Here is a 15,733-nt window from a genome sequence, read left to right as displayed (position 1 = left end):
TCTAAGGTGCCACAAGTACCCCTTTTCTTTTTGCGAATACAGACTAACATGGCTGGTACTCTGAAAATAAAGGATCTGGCTCTATAGTTGAACAACATGAATTCATTTCACATTTGGGAACACATTTTCAAACACTGGTCTCCATTTTTACTGGCGCAAAACTATAGGCACAAATATTGTGCTTGTAGATTTGGTTGCTTCGATACATAAATTATCTACATTTCTGGGCACATACCTATGGATGCAAAACTGCACCTACAAAAATGGAGACCCAGTTTAGGGTTGGCTGAAAATCTGACCCTAAATTAGTAGTTGTGACAAACTTTTATACCTACCTTTTTTAGTGCTATCATTCACATTGTTTGGAGAGGAAAACATCAAATAAATATAGCCCCAAAATAAAAGAAAATTAAAACAGTTTAAAACACACCCCAGGCTACCAGCAGACATAATCAAACAATATGCTGAGTAAAAATAAATAGCTAAAACAGATGCAAGGTACGAATTAAAAACTAATTTACATTTATTCAAGATGAATCCTGATCTTAAGAGTTAGATCTCTGGTACTGGCTGAGACAAAGTCATTTCACCTTGTGATTCAAAACGGACCACTCAGCCAAGGCTATCTAATAATACGGCGCTTTTAATTAAAAAAATCTTAAATGGGATGATGAATGATACATAAACTGGCATTTACAAGTTTATAGGAAAAAAAATATTAACCTTGGGATAAAAAAATACCTCCTACTAAGCAATAATTATCTAGGCCTCTGATGCTGGATATTATGAAGTCCTTTTTTCAATGTACAGGAAAATTTATTTCTCTATATACCCTATTTTCCAGTTAGTGTGATATGCAGAGAGAAGATATATACATACATGAACAAACAATATACAGTTCACTTCTGTTTATCCACATGGCCTGGGAGGATGGTGATATATTTGGGGCGCAGGGAGAAGGGGAGGATGACCACGGGCATAGCCACACGTAAGCTTATGTGGGTGCAGCTTGTGTCCATGTGGGAGCAGAGAAGAGGCAGGAAGTGGTAAGACCCTGCATGCCAGGTCACAATGCCACTCAAACATGGCCTGGCCACCGCTCCGTTATGACAACGGGGTAGTGGTTCTACCATTACACTATACAGCTCTGGTTACTGCTTCCCCATTGGCTGAAGCGTGCCTCAACCCATCCATGGCCCTGGGTGGGTGGCAGATGTTGGCTACAATCAGATTAGCTATGCGAGATGGGAGCCCATGGGAAAGGAGTAACCAGAGCTAGGTACTAAGGGGCAGAGTCCCTCTTTTGCATGAGTGTGAGAGAAGTGGTTGCACCAAGGAGTGGTCTTGAGACCTGGTAAACAGGCTCGTGCTGTTAGTCCCAGGCTTTGTTCCATTCCCCATCAATACAAGCTCCATCTCTAGCCAATGCCACCCAGCTTAGGTTACCTCCTTTCCTATTGCTGGAGGCCCTGCCCTCATCCATTGTTGGGTGGGCACCCTGGCCAAAACTTGATTGGCTTTCAGCTTCCAAACAATCAGAGCCTGTGTTGATCGGGAAGCAGAGATGTGTAGAATGACATGAGGTGGCAGCATTTCTACTAGAAGACTATGCCCCTTGGCAACCTGGCTCAATCTTAAAAAAATAAAATAAAAAATCTAGGGCTGAGACCCCTCCATAACTGCCATCACTTTAAGAACTGTGGCTGGTGCTCAGATTTGGGTGGGCCTGGGTGCTAAGACCCACCCAACCCACTCGTGACTATACCACAGAGGCAGAGATAGATTTAGGGAGGCCGAGCACCCTCTAGTCTTAGCCACCTGCTGCCTATGCCTGGGGGACAGCCAAAACTTTTGGATAACTGGGCATTTGGATAAATGGAAATGCTATTAACTAACATAGGGGGACATACTGTGGATTCGGATAACTATGATTTCTGGATAGAGAATTTGGATAATTAATTATACTGTATATATTGTTTTAATATACATACTATACACACTGTAACAATTACTCCGAATATTAGCAACGTATATTTTGTATTTAAATACAAATAATGTATAGTTTATTTTGCCTGTTTCTCAGAAGATTTAACCTAATCCAAGTTAAATGAAAAGAAATGCTCATCCCTTTTGTTTTCTGCTCCATTTCAGATAGTCATTTTGAATTACTAGTCACATATTAAGAGACTATCTTCCTAAGAGAACCATTTTCTCACACAAATATTTCAGTTTCATGATGCTGACAACAACAATCACCATCAGTTTTGCTTACTCATTTACAAGCTATTTTATGTTGCTTCTATTAAAAATAATAAATATTTGAAAAGAACAAAACCTTTTAAAAGCATAGTTTTAGCTTATCACACAGGGTGAACACTCATTTTTAGCTACAGGAGTTATGAATGAAGGATTCCCTCATATGGGGACAGAGTAGAATGAGATTTGTCCATGACACAGATATAAGATTCAAATGACCATATAGCTATTAAAAGTTAAGAAATTTTGTGACATTTGGAGTAAGAATCATGATATCAGTTCCAAATTATAGCATTTTCTACAAAGCCATCAATCAGTTAACTGAACAGAGAAATTTCAACTATTTTTAAGAGAATTTAATACACTTGATTTCTTGACATTTCAAATCACAATAGATTCAACATCAAAAGTCTAGCTGAGTAAGTTACAATACCGAATGTTCAAACAAGATGACTTGTGCCTGACTTTCAGGCATTGTTCGTTTGATAAGCCTAATTTGGTCCAATTCTGAACTTCTTACTGGATTTTGAGGTAGGGACTGAACTGGGTCAGTTACATTGTATCTACCAGCCTCGTAAAAACTGCAGTACTCTATTCCCTTTTCCACTGAGTCTCCCAGCATCTTCAGCTTCTGTCTAAACTGGACGATTTTATAGATTAGAAAAAGGATCACAGCACAAGCCAAAATGAAAAAGGCTAATAAAATGTCAAATGCCTGATTCAGTTTCTCCATCTGCTGTGTACAGATTAGAGATGTTTTTAAGGATACAGATGCAGCATCTGGAGGAAATACACTTTTCTGTTCCATGGTCAAGTTAACTGGCACAATCTGTGCAGCTGTTTGCACTGGTAATACTGATAACACTGTTGTTGCTTCTGATGGATTCCCAGCAGCATATTCTTCATAAAGAAATTGACTGGCAGATGTGGTTGGAGCTCTTCCCCAGAAAGTAACATGTTTAGTTCCAGCATTTTCCAAATGTACAAGTGTATCATATTTGGTTACCATATGCCATGCCATCACTAAAGTGGTGGTGCTATGATGGATACCTACAGATGCTACACTCCAGGAGGTTTCTGGATTAGTGGTAGTGATAGCACAATTTGTAAATTCGGTCCATTTAACATAATGCAAAGGTCTACCACGCAATCTTGAGGGATTTTGACAATGGATTTTGACAGAGATTGACGAGGATGCTAGCCAATTACGTAGCCCAAGCAGTGTGCAGCTACAGTTCCAAGGGTTGTTATTTGCCTGTAGATGAGTTAATGAAACCAAAGGCTTGAGCACTTTCGGCTGCAAATAGGTAAGGTTATTAGATGCTAGATTTAGAATCTTCAAAGAAGATCCCATTTTTTCAAATGTATTATCACCAATACTAACTATTTTATTCTTGTCTAGTTGCAGGTACATTAAATTATGCAACAAAGTAAAAGTGTTGGAATTTACATGTTCTAAATCATTATGGCTTAAAATTAACTTTTTAAGGTTATCTAATCCAGCAAATCCATTCATGACAATGCTTTTTATTTTTGCACTTTTTAAAGATAGATATTCAAGCCTGACAAGTCCTTTAAATGCAAACGGATGTATTGACCCCACAGGGTTGTGAGACAAGAAAAGTCTTTCTAGATTTTTAAGTATTCCAATGGCCTTTGATGGCACGTGTGTTAAATTATTACCTTCAAGGTACAAATACACAAGGTTTCCAAGGTGATGAAATGCTGTATCTGATATCCGTGAAATCTTATTGTTGGCTAGGTTAAGCGTTTGAAGACTAATCATTCCCAAGAAAGTGCCACTTCCAAGGATACTGAGGTGATTTCTTTTAAGCGTTAAGTATCGAACTGAAATGAGACCACTAAATAATCCTCTAGGAACAAAAGATATTTGATTATTCTGAAGGTATAAACAATGAAGATCTGAAAGCCCTTCAAATATTCCTGGATCCAAACGTTTTATGTGATTATTATTTAGATGTAAGTAGCACAGTTCACTAAGTTCAACAAAAGCCTTTGGATGCACATATGAAATGCTGGAATTATCCAAATAGAGCACAGCAAGCTTCTGAAGGCCTGTTAATTCATTTGGAATTACATGCGATATATTATTTCCACTGAGGTATACAAGTACTGTACTTTTTGGAAAGTTCTTTGGAATGCTTGAAAGACCTAAGTTACGACAGTTAACTTGTTTCCCAGTGCAGAGCTGGCAGACGGATGGACAGCCAAGTACCTCTTTCTGGAGCAGCAACAAAAGAAAACAGTTAAGGATATGGAGGAATACTCGTGTGCAGGGTACAGAACTTTGAAGTCCACACACATCCCTGTCTTTGGCTTTTCCAGTCATCTCTGACTTAGCTATTAGAGATAAAAAAAATCAAATTTGTAAATATTGCTCATTTAAAGTTCTAAGATTCTATTCGTATAATTTTAAAAAACAGATGCAACTCTTTGTGATATTTTTAATATTCTCAGACAATATGCCATATAAATGAACAAACAGTACTTTTAAATACTGTATTCTACATCTTCTCTCTTTGGACACTAAATAGTTAAACATCATAAAGATTATACTGCTTCTTAGGCAATTACCCTATATTAGAAGGGCACTAAAATAGAGTAAAAGAATGGTAAAATGAATACGCTTGCCAAGCTAGTTGAAATATATTTAATCAGTTATCATTTCAAAGATTTAAAAGCAACTAATTCTGTCATAACAATGGCTTTCAGTAAATTCAACACATTGCAAATTCTTTTCCTTATTTTTATATATTTGAAAATGCCTAGTTTTAAAGCTTTACTGGCATTCATAAAGAAATACTTATTGACTTATTTTATACATTGAAACAAGTTTCTTTTCATCCATAACCTTTCATTCCCGTTTTGAATTTTACTTTCAAGTGAGCCCAGTTAAGGTCAAAATATATACAAAAAAAAAAAAAAAAAAAGTCTTACCGCAAACCACAACTTCATATTATCAGTTGGCTTGTGAGGCAGTTCATTTGATTTACTTACAAGTTTACTTTTTAGACTTGCTCTAAGACTTTTGTTAGCAACATTCCGGTTTATCAGAGCACTCACTTTTTGCCCTAGGATTTGCAACTGTTCACTCAGGAAACAGTCTTCCTATAGGCTCTTCCACAGTGAGTGGTTAAAGAGAGGTTACCATGGATACAGGAAATAGTGAGACAGGAAGTCATTTTATCTGTGCTTCTAAAGTATTGTTGGAAAGGAAATCTCAGCTATTTATTTCTAGAAAACCCAGAAATAAATTCACTTGTTGTAGTACATAGCCGTTACAGTTCATACATGCTTACTTTTTAAAAACTGGTGGTGCACAATAAGAGTTGCATGTCAGATGGCTAGGTAGATCTAAATATTACAGAGTAAAACTTATCTATTGTGATAACACACATCGTAATCGTAAAAGTTATTTTCACAAACAGAAAACAAATCATTTTAAGCATTTACACAGTTCACTGACTACAGAGAAAAGTTGTTCCTAATGCAAACAACATAATTAATGTACTCTTACCAAGTAAGAAAGTACTGTCTATAAAAGGGGACTTGGGCTGAGATCTCATCAGGTCTCACAAATTAAGCAAAATCAGGTCTGGTCAGTATTTGGATGGAAGAACAACGAAATCTTAGATTGTGTAGGAAATGGTGTGGTGAGACAATAGAAAGCAATATTTTATCTAAGTCATTTTTTGAACTTGATCCAGCATATCATAACATGCCATTATGTTGCTGGGGGTGTCCGATGCAATTTTCAAAAGCACGCAAGTGACTTTCAATGAGATATGTGCTACTAAATCATTTAGGTGCTTCTGAAAATACTACGCATCATCTTTGGGAGGTATACAAACGAAAGTTATGAAATCTTGCGATAATTAAAAGACCTTGTGATGATTACTGTTAAACTGGAAATCTCTGCATCCATGTTCCAGCCAAAATTAATATGACTGCCTAAAATTCTCCCTGCAGCTTCAACTGGAGAAGTTATTTTTGTCCCCTCTTAAAACATAGTTTTGTAGTTATGTATGTAGAATTCACGACATATCTCACATATAACTTTTTATGTTTCAGCAGCAATTCAGTCATCCCTATGATAAGCAGGGCTGGTAGCACCGCCCGATATTAAGGTTGCCTGACATTTCCCACATGATTCAGTTGCTTAAAGCTTTCCCAAACTGCAGTGTTACAGCTGAAATTTTCCATGCTGCATATCTGCCTGACGCTGAACTTTTTTGGGGGAAAAATTCAGTTAAAACAGTTCTGCCATTTCCATGAATGAAGTTAGGGATAAACTCATTGGTTTGTCCATATTAAAACACGCTGGTAACTTTTTCTTTGAGGATATCTAATGTCCCCTTGCTTTGGAACAGGGACTTAAAGTTGGCTGGGGAGGGAGGGCTTTGGCTCAGAGATGTGTGTGTTTGCCATCGCTGTGAAAATCCACTCAAATTTGGCCAAATAATAAATAAGCCTCTGAAAAATATCACTTCACACATGATCTCTGAAGAGTCTGTCCTTATTGAGAATGCATATTACATACAAAAACACTGTGCTAATAACATTAAGGCTGCAAAGTCAAACACTCAAAAGTCAGAAAACTGCCAAAATTAGGTTGCTTGTTGAACCTTAATTTGCTCCTCTGTCAATGTGCATTAAGATAATCTTTATTTACATGATTGTGCGCTATTTTTCTATAGGACTTTGCCTCATTTAGTGCACAAGATGGATAATATTCTCTGAATGGGTATCTAGTCACTATTCCATTTTATCCGCCTCATTCAATGTATGTCCCCATGTCTTATTTACTGCATAGTATCTAAAACCTGCACTGAATAAAAAATTATTAAATTTCCTCAGAGGCTTTTCTATGACACCCAGAACCATTCACAAACATTAATGAATTTATCTTTACAACACCTCTCCAATGTAAGATATTATCCCCACTTTACAGATAAGAAATTGAACCATAGGAAGATTAAGAACAAATTTTTCAAGCGTCCATTAACTTTGGGAGCCCAACTTGAGAGGCCTAAGGGCCTGATTTTTCAACGCATGTAACATTTTATAAGCATTTTATTCACCTAGAACCATGTTGACCCAACATGGGTCATCAGCAGAAATAGGAACTTTAGATCCACAGACCTTTACCATTTGAGCTAACAAGTAGCAGTAGTAAGTTGTTATCTTCTATGTGGCTCAGCCACCAAAGGTGGCTTTGACAGTAAGTTTCACAGATATTTGCTAAACAGCACCAGAATCAACTCAAGTCAATTGCAGATTCTGGATGTTAGCATGCTCTAGCTATTATAGATCCTTCTGCCTGTTTCTGGCCTCAGACTGCTCCTATCCCTTCCCTGGTTCCTACTTCTTTTCCCCCCTTGACTCCTCACTCCTTTGCATTCTAGTCAGGCTGATTTCTCCTTTTCCTCCTTGCAGCTAGGAGGGGAGAATTTATAGCGTAGAAGAGAGAGTCTCCCTGCTTTCAGTTCTGGCATGTGGCACCACAACTGCTCTTGGCAGCTAGAATGAGCAATTCCAGGAAAAGTCCTGCCCAGTCCCTGAATCTCCAGAACAGACCACACAATCCCTCTGTGGGGATGTCCTGTGTGCACTCCAGTTATCACACAAAAGTTGTGTGGCAATGGAGGATTCTCAGTGCAGATGAGTCTTTGGAATATAATGCTGCCTACTTCTAACAAACCTCTACATTGGATGGGCAAACTGTAATTTTTCAGCAAAAACAACAAGGAGTACTTGTAGCACCTTAGAGACTAACAAATTTATTTGGGCATAAGCTTTTGTGGGTTAAAACCCATTTCATCAGATGCATGGAGTGGAAAATACAGTAGGCAGGTATATATACACAGTACCTGAAAAGATGGGAGTTGCCTTACCAAGTGGGGGGTCAGTGCTAATGAGACAATTCAATTAAAGTGGAAGTGGGCTATTCTCAACAGTAGAATACCAAGGGAGGAAAAATCACTTTTGTAGTGGTAATGAGGCCAATGTAATCAGGGTAGCCCATTTCAAACAGCTGACAAGAAGGTGTGAGTAACAGTAGGGGGAAATTAGTATGGGGAAATTAATTTTGGGTAGATTTTCATGGGGACACCAAGGGCAAATGCTCAATATCATGGTGAAACCCCCAGACAAATTTCAAGTTTCTGCTCCAATACCTGGATGCACTAAAGCTTCTCAATGAAATGGTTGTTAAAAAAATCAACCAACCAACCAACCACAACCAAACACAGGCAAAACAACATACTTTCCCCTAACTTTGTTCTCAGAAACCACTGAACCGTCTTTGCTAAAACTTTACAAAACATCATCCCAAGGCACACATCTGGCAGGGAAAATTTAAGCCCTAAATTTGGCAAGGTTGTAAGCAATTGAACATAATGTCTTATAATGGAAACACCTTAACTACAGGTGTTGCTACCAGCCTCGCCTATAAAAAAAAGGTATTTTTGGCACAAAAATGCTGACATGGAGATAACTTCCAGCCACTTTAAACTCTGCTCCAAACTGCATTATTCATCTCAGTAAGGTTATGCTAAGTATATGTATAGTCAATGTATATACAAGTTTAAAGGGTTGATTTATCATCTTTCCTACATGTTTGCTTCATAAAATTATGGATGTTTCTTTGCAGAAGGTAAATTGGTACAAATTCTTTGTAGAAGGCCAAATTCTTTCCATTACTTTAACAGAGTAACATCCTCAGAGATTTTTAACCTGGGATTTTCAACAATCCTTCCCCTCTGTATGAAATTTTGGTTTCCTAAGGTTTGTCACCCTTTTAAATAATCCCAACACTGCAAATGGAACAGATGAAACAGCATTCCAGCTGCACAGAATGTTGCTGACAGATCCTTAATATGCCCAATCAGTGGGCATTTTTATAGAAGCTTTTGTAGAGTACATAGTAAACACTGAATAACAATGAAGTGGGTTTTAGCCCACGAAAGCTTATGAGCAAATACATTTGTTAGTTTCTAAGGTGCCACAAGTACTCCTCGTTTTTTAATGATTTCTTATTTCTTGTCCCTTCAGTGAGCATACAGATCTTTTGCAGCAATTTGTAGTAGTAATGTAGTTTGCCATTTTAGTACAAATTGTCTTTTGGGCTTAATTTCACAGCTGTTGTAACTAAACAACCAGTAGTACCAAAAGTTAATTTCAAACTATTTTTTGGAGAGGATTAAAAAAGTAACTGTCACTTTTTTTGAAACACAGCAATTCCAACATAAATGGAAGGTACATGAAAAAGAAGTTAGAATGTCTTGTTAATTCATGGACAGAGCACTGCAAATGTCATGTACACACCAACTGAGTAGTCTGCAAATGATAGTGTGTGGTTGCAACAGCTTGCTCATACACTGTCATTCGCAAGATCTGGGCTTAAAACAACATTACCTATAAAAATAGCCAAAGGCCTACATTTTTCATTTTCACCTTATAAAAGCAGTAATGGCCTTGTAACAGAGTATCTCTTGGACAAATAAATGGCTGGAGCAAACAGGCTGAGGCAAAATGAACTATGCCCACCTAGCTTTGTATCCCAACTAAATGCACCATGGTTTGGTCATTATTGCTGAAGTAATTACTCTGATTTTGCAATCTGTATTTTGGATTTTTTTTCCAGATTTATTTCTCAATTTAGCAAATATTATTTATATAGTGCCATAAATATGCATGATATGTTACTGACAAAAAGTACAATACTTGCCCTGAAAATCTTTCAATCTTGAGTGTTAGTTCTGCAAGCTGTTTTGTAATGACAGATGCTAACACAAATTTCTAGGGAAGCAAAAATTAGAATGTCCAAATCTAGTAGAATAGTGGCAAGGCCATATTCATAAAATGCATGCTGTGCTTCTTTTGTACATTAGAAGCAAACACTGTCTTGTTGTCTTTAAAAGAAAACCATAAATTACTGTCTGAAATTATCTTGTTGTACATAGGCATAACAATAATTCTATTTTAACATTACAGGTAAAACATAGCTCCTTTTGGGTTTTACTTTCCAAATTCCACTTAAGCACATTGCAGAATTCCCCATCAGAGAGTATAAAGAGTGGGGCAACCCCAACTGTCTCGCAGTTCCTTTGCCTATTACAGAATCCAGGTTTTAAAGGACTTCACAGTAGTGGGAAAGGATGCTGGGTCATTGAATATTTATGGAAAATGCATCTTGAAAAACAGTAATTACTTTAAGGCAATTAACCGTTTCTTCTTTAAGTGCTTGTCCGTATGTATTCCACTCTTGGTAACGCACAAGTAATAACCTAATTTTTAAGAAGGGGGTGCTCAGACTCTAGCGAAATAGTGATTATAAGACAGCTCTGCCAAAGTGGGAATAAGATCTTATTGCCTCTATTAAGGAGTAAAGTTTTGTAAATGTACGTACCAAACCACATATTGCTGTCCTACAGATTTCTAAGTTTGCAAAGTTTCAGAGTAGCAGCTGTGTTAGTTTGTATCTGCAAAAGGAAAAGGAGTACTTGTGGCACCTTAGGGGCTAACAAATTTATTTTAGCATAAGCTTTTGTGAGTGAAGTGAGCTGTAGCTCACGAAAGCTTATGCTCAAATAAATTTGTTAGTTTCTAAGGTGCCACAAGTACTCCTTTTCTTTTTAAGACTGCAAAGTTTCTCAAAGGAGATGGCAAAGCTGCCAAATCCCTGATGGAAAGGGCTGTAATTCTTCATGGTGGGTCTAAGCTAGTTAAATCACAGCATGTCTTAATGCGTGTAGAAATCCAATTAGATAATTTCTGGGTCAGTATAACCTGACTTTTTACCCTATCTGTGTAAACGACAAAGTTCCCAGGGGAGGGGAGCACCCTAAAAGGCCTAGTCCAGTCTACATAAAAAGACAGTGTCTGAAAGGGTGTGCAGTCTGGCTTCCCCCCTTTTGTTGGAATGAGGTTTATGGAAGATGACAAGTAGGTGTAGCAATTGGTTGAGAAGGAAGTCACATTAGGACCTCTCTATGTACTTGACACCTCATTCAAAATTTTTATTGAGGTGTCAAGTACATAGAGAGGTCCTAATGAAACACAGGGTAAAGAGGTCCTGTGATAAGTGCTTTTATTTCTCCTACCCTTCTAGCAGATGTTATTGTTACTAGGAAATCTGTTTTGATGGATAGGCAGAAAAGGAAATTTGTAGCTAGGAGCTCAGATGGTGAACGCATCAATCTGGTCAGCATTAATATCTCAAGGAAGGGGTGGCTGCCCAAGACTACATATGCATAAGGCATTTCAGGAATCTAACGAACGTATGGTGTGAAAATACTCAATTGCAGGATAGTTAGCTGTATTGCTGCCACGTGGTCCTTTAAGAAGCTCATAACTAGACCGGAATTGAATAGGTAGTCCTCAATAGCAGGTATTGGAGCCTCAGTCAGAGATAACTGATGTTAGAATTACCAAAATTTATAATGTCAATGAGACCAAAAGAGCTGCTGGAGCAGCTCCATGAACCCTGATGGGATAGAAACCAATTAAGGGAAAGAGACAATATGGAGGCAAAACCCCCTGAAACATGTAATAGAGATTACACAAAGACTGTGGTTTTGAAAGCACTGGAGAGCTATTTAGCACAGACCATAACAGTAGGCAGTGCTGTAATTCAAAGAGCCTAGGATCTCAGGAGTGGAGATTTAGAAACCTGGGATCAATAATGTCCTGCCATCCATGATTTCATGAAGCTGTGCTCCTTATCTCTTGATTTTTCTCTACAATCCAGGAGAAAAAGAAGGTGGACATTTGTGAATTCTCTCCAAACCATGACAGGAATCAGCTTCTATGCTTCCTGAAACAGGAAGTAAGAAACAGAGATAAGTCCTGAATTGTTCAAAATTTTTGGGAAATATGGGAGGGCACACTGGAACTCAGACTTATCTCTAGTGAAATGGTTTGATCAGAAATGGGGAAGTGCTAAACTTGCACGTAGGAGAATTAGAATTAGTTTCCTCCTATTTCCTACTGGAAATGCCATATTCCAGTATGGTATTTGGATTACCCTGTTTTTCCTGTTTATGGATTGGTGTAGAAGAGACAAAAAATTATGCTTATTAAATTGATATTACTGATTCTTAATACAAAATATCCATGGGTGTAACTGTAAATAAAGAGATCAGTGTTACCAAAAAAGAGTCTTTAAATGTATTATTCCAAAGGAAAAATTTTAGCAACATGCAAAGAAGATTCCAAAAAAATTTCAAAAATGCCTACATGACTTAGCCTCTCAAGTCCCATTTTCAAAAGCAACTTAGGGCTTGTCTACACAAACATATAGTTTGTGGCAAGATGGGGTGTAAATCAACCCTGCACTGGCCTGCCACGCACTAACTGTCCATGTGGACCCTGCTGATGTACACTAACAGTTCCTTAATATGCTTTAATCTATCCCACTTGGCAATGGGGTAGTAGACATCAGCAAGGTCTACACAGACAGTCAGTGTGCAGTAGGTTAGTATGAGGTAGATTCCCATCCCAGCTTGGCGTGAACTAAATGTTCATGTAGACAAGCCCTTAGGCATTTAGGAGTCTAAGTCTCATTAAAAGTTAGTGAAATGCCTATAAAAGCCTTCAATATCTTCAGTCTCATTTTATTTTAAAAAATGTATAACATATCTGCAGCATCACAAGAAATAATAACCAAGAAGTCGCTGAATTATGGTTTTGTGGTTAAGGTGTTGAACTGAGATTCTGGAGATCTGGGTTCAAATCCTGTCTCTGCCACAGGCACCACTGTGGCCCCGAGTAAACCACTTACATCACTCTGTCTCTGTTCCCCATCTGCAAAATGGGGACAATAATGCTTCCTTTCTCTCACCATTTGTTTTGTCTTGTCCATTTACATCGTAAGATCTTTGGGACAAAGACTGTCTTTCACTTTGTACATTCAGCACTGAACACAGTAGGCCCCTGATCTTGGTTGGGACCTCTAGGTGCTACCACAACAGTTATTGTACTGCAATAGTATTTGATGATAATTAATTCCTTAGGAAAGAAGGTGCAAGCGGGGAGAGAACAAAAATGTACCCACTATGAGGTTGGTACACAACTGAAATAGCTGCTTCTCAAAATCTTAGGTCCCTCTCAAGAAACAACATTTATAAATGGCTGAAAACCACACTTTGGTAAATTAAAAAAAAAAATCACAACTTTTAAAAGAATTATCCCAAATAATGTAGCGCTAGATCACTGCATTTCAACTTATTACTGATCTTGTTCTCCAATGGTAATGGAAATGTCAAGTCTTATACGTTAATAAATAACATTTATTTTGAATGCTGTGGTGACTTCCACCTAAATATGTTCACATTACAATTGGATAAAAATTACTAATGTCATTGAATTTTACATGTTAAAAATTAATGTCAGAAGGCATAAACAATGCATATAAATTACTACAATACCTGTTTCAGAGTAGCAGCATTGTTAGTCTGTATCTGCAAAAAGAAAAGGAGGACTTGTGGCACCTTAGAGACTAACCAATTTATTTGAGCATAAGCTTTCGTGAGCTACAGCTCACCTCATCCGATACATGCAGTGGAAAATACAGTGGGGAGATTTTATATACACAGAGAACATGAAACAATGCGTGTTACCATACCCACTATAACAAGAGTGATCAGGTAAGGTGAGCTATTACCATCAGGAGGAAAAAAAGACAAAAACAAAAAAAAACCCTTTTGTAGTGATAATCAAGGTGGGCCATTTCCAGCAGTTGACAAGAACGTGCACAGGTTCTTGTCAGCTGCTGGAAATGGCTCACCTTGATTATCACTACAAAAGGTTGTTTTTTTTTCTCTCCTGCTGGTAATAGCTCACTTTACCTGATCACTCTTGTTACAGTGTGCATGGTAACACCCTTTGTTTCATGTTCTCTGTGTATATATAATCTCCCCACTGTATTTTCCACTGCAAGCATCCGATGAAGTGAGCTGTAGCTCACGAAAGCTTATGCTCAAATAAATTGTTAGTCTCTAAGGTGCAACAAGTACTCCTTTTATAATACTTGTAAATATTTATACTAAGTCTCAGAGACAGTAATTTGTCAGATTTAAACGAAAAGATTGGTCTACAGATGCAGGCTGTGAATACACAATTGTTGCATCAACTGTAATCTTTCCAAGCCACCTGTATCTTATCTCTACCCGCCAACCTGTGTTAGATTAAAGCTAATATAATTCAGGCTATGAATTTTAACCAATTCAGAGTATCAATTTATGCATAGCAGGAAATTATGCAGTAAATTCAAAACAAGAACTAAATTGATCCACCTCTACCTTATTCAGAAAATAACATTAAAGATGGTATCAAAGTGGATTTTTACAGAGAAACCCAAACCTATAATTATTACAAATTACACTAAACTGCACACAATAGATGAAAAACAATTCATATCGCCACAATAATTCTTTTGAACTTGCAAATTCTGTACTGATCTTTTTCCCTCTGTAAATTTAAGTATGCTAGACAGGAAAAATCACAGTGAAGCTCCTTAACTTGCAGAGCCAGCTTTGCTTATGGCAGTGTTTATTTTTCATAAAAGGTAGGAAAAAAGTATGTAACAATGTAAAAATAGTATACAATTGTGGTTTCAGCTGCAATACACTGTCAAGATCTCAGTATAAAATTTAGGGTCAAATTTCAGGGTCTCTATATCATCTTCAATCTCCTGGACCACTTTGCTGTTGCCACGATCAATCACAACCTCCAAAAAATATTGTCCTTCCTTGGCTTTTGTGACTTAAATCCTCCTACTACTCTGATGATTTGTTCAGTGCTTCCTTCAAGATTTTTTCCCCCCTACTCTCCAGGGGATTGCCAGAGAGATCTCATCAACTCACACAAATTCAACCGCCATCCATCTATATCTGGGGCGGGCAAACTTTTTGGCCTGAGGGCCACATCGGGATATGGAAATTGTCTGGCGGGCCATGAATGCTCATGAAACTGGGGGTAGGGGTGTGGGGGGGTGTGAGGGCTCCAGCTAGGGGTTCGGGCTTTGAGGTGGGGTCAGAAATGAGCATTCAGGGTGCGCGACGGGACTCCGGGTTGGGGTACCAGGAGGTGAGGGCTCTGGGGTGGGGTTGGGGATGAGGGGTTTAGGGTGGAGGACAGAGATCAGGGCTGGGGCAGGGGATTGGGGTATGGGGGAGGGGTGTGAGGGCTCCAGCTGGGGGTGCGGTCTCAGGGGTGGGCCAGGGATGAGGAGTTTGGGGTGCAGGAAGGTGCTCCAGGCTGGGACCAATGGGTTTGGAGGGCAGGAGGGGGATCAGGGATGAGGCAGGCTTGTGGGGCGTGGGGTGTGTGAGGGCACTGGCTGGGAGTGCGGGCTCTGGGGATGAGGGGCTTGGGGTACAAAAGGGGGCTCTGGGCTGGGATTGAGGGGTTCAGAGGGCGGGAGGGAGATCAGGGCTGTGGCAGGGGATTGGGT

The 15,733-nt window shown here is 38.5% G+C and overlaps 2 protein-coding genes across 5 annotated transcripts in view; both read right to left on the bottom strand.

Annotated features, from left to right (window-relative positions):
• Positions 1–15,733, bottom strand: part of IPO11 (importin 11) — a 311,009-nt gene that overhangs the window by 34,047 nt on the left and 261,229 nt on the right. The gene's annotated exons all lie outside the window — the stretch shown is intronic.
• On the bottom strand, positions 2,677–4,606 carry LRRC70 (leucine rich repeat containing 70). Its single transcript, XM_077816291.1, has one exon. It carries the CDS (start codon positions 4,604–4,606, stop codon positions 2,681–2,683), a length of 1,926 nt encoding a protein of 641 aa, XP_077672417.1. The 3' UTR covers positions 2,677–2,680.

The sequence above is a fragment of the Eretmochelys imbricata genome, chromosome 5 (assembly GCF_965152235.1).
Source record: "Eretmochelys imbricata isolate rEreImb1 chromosome 5, rEreImb1.hap1, whole genome shotgun sequence".
Lineage (NCBI taxonomy): Eukaryota > Metazoa > Chordata > Testudines > Cheloniidae > Eretmochelys > Eretmochelys imbricata.
Note: the sequence above shows the minus strand (reverse complement) of the source record. Positions and strands in the feature narration are given on the sequence as shown.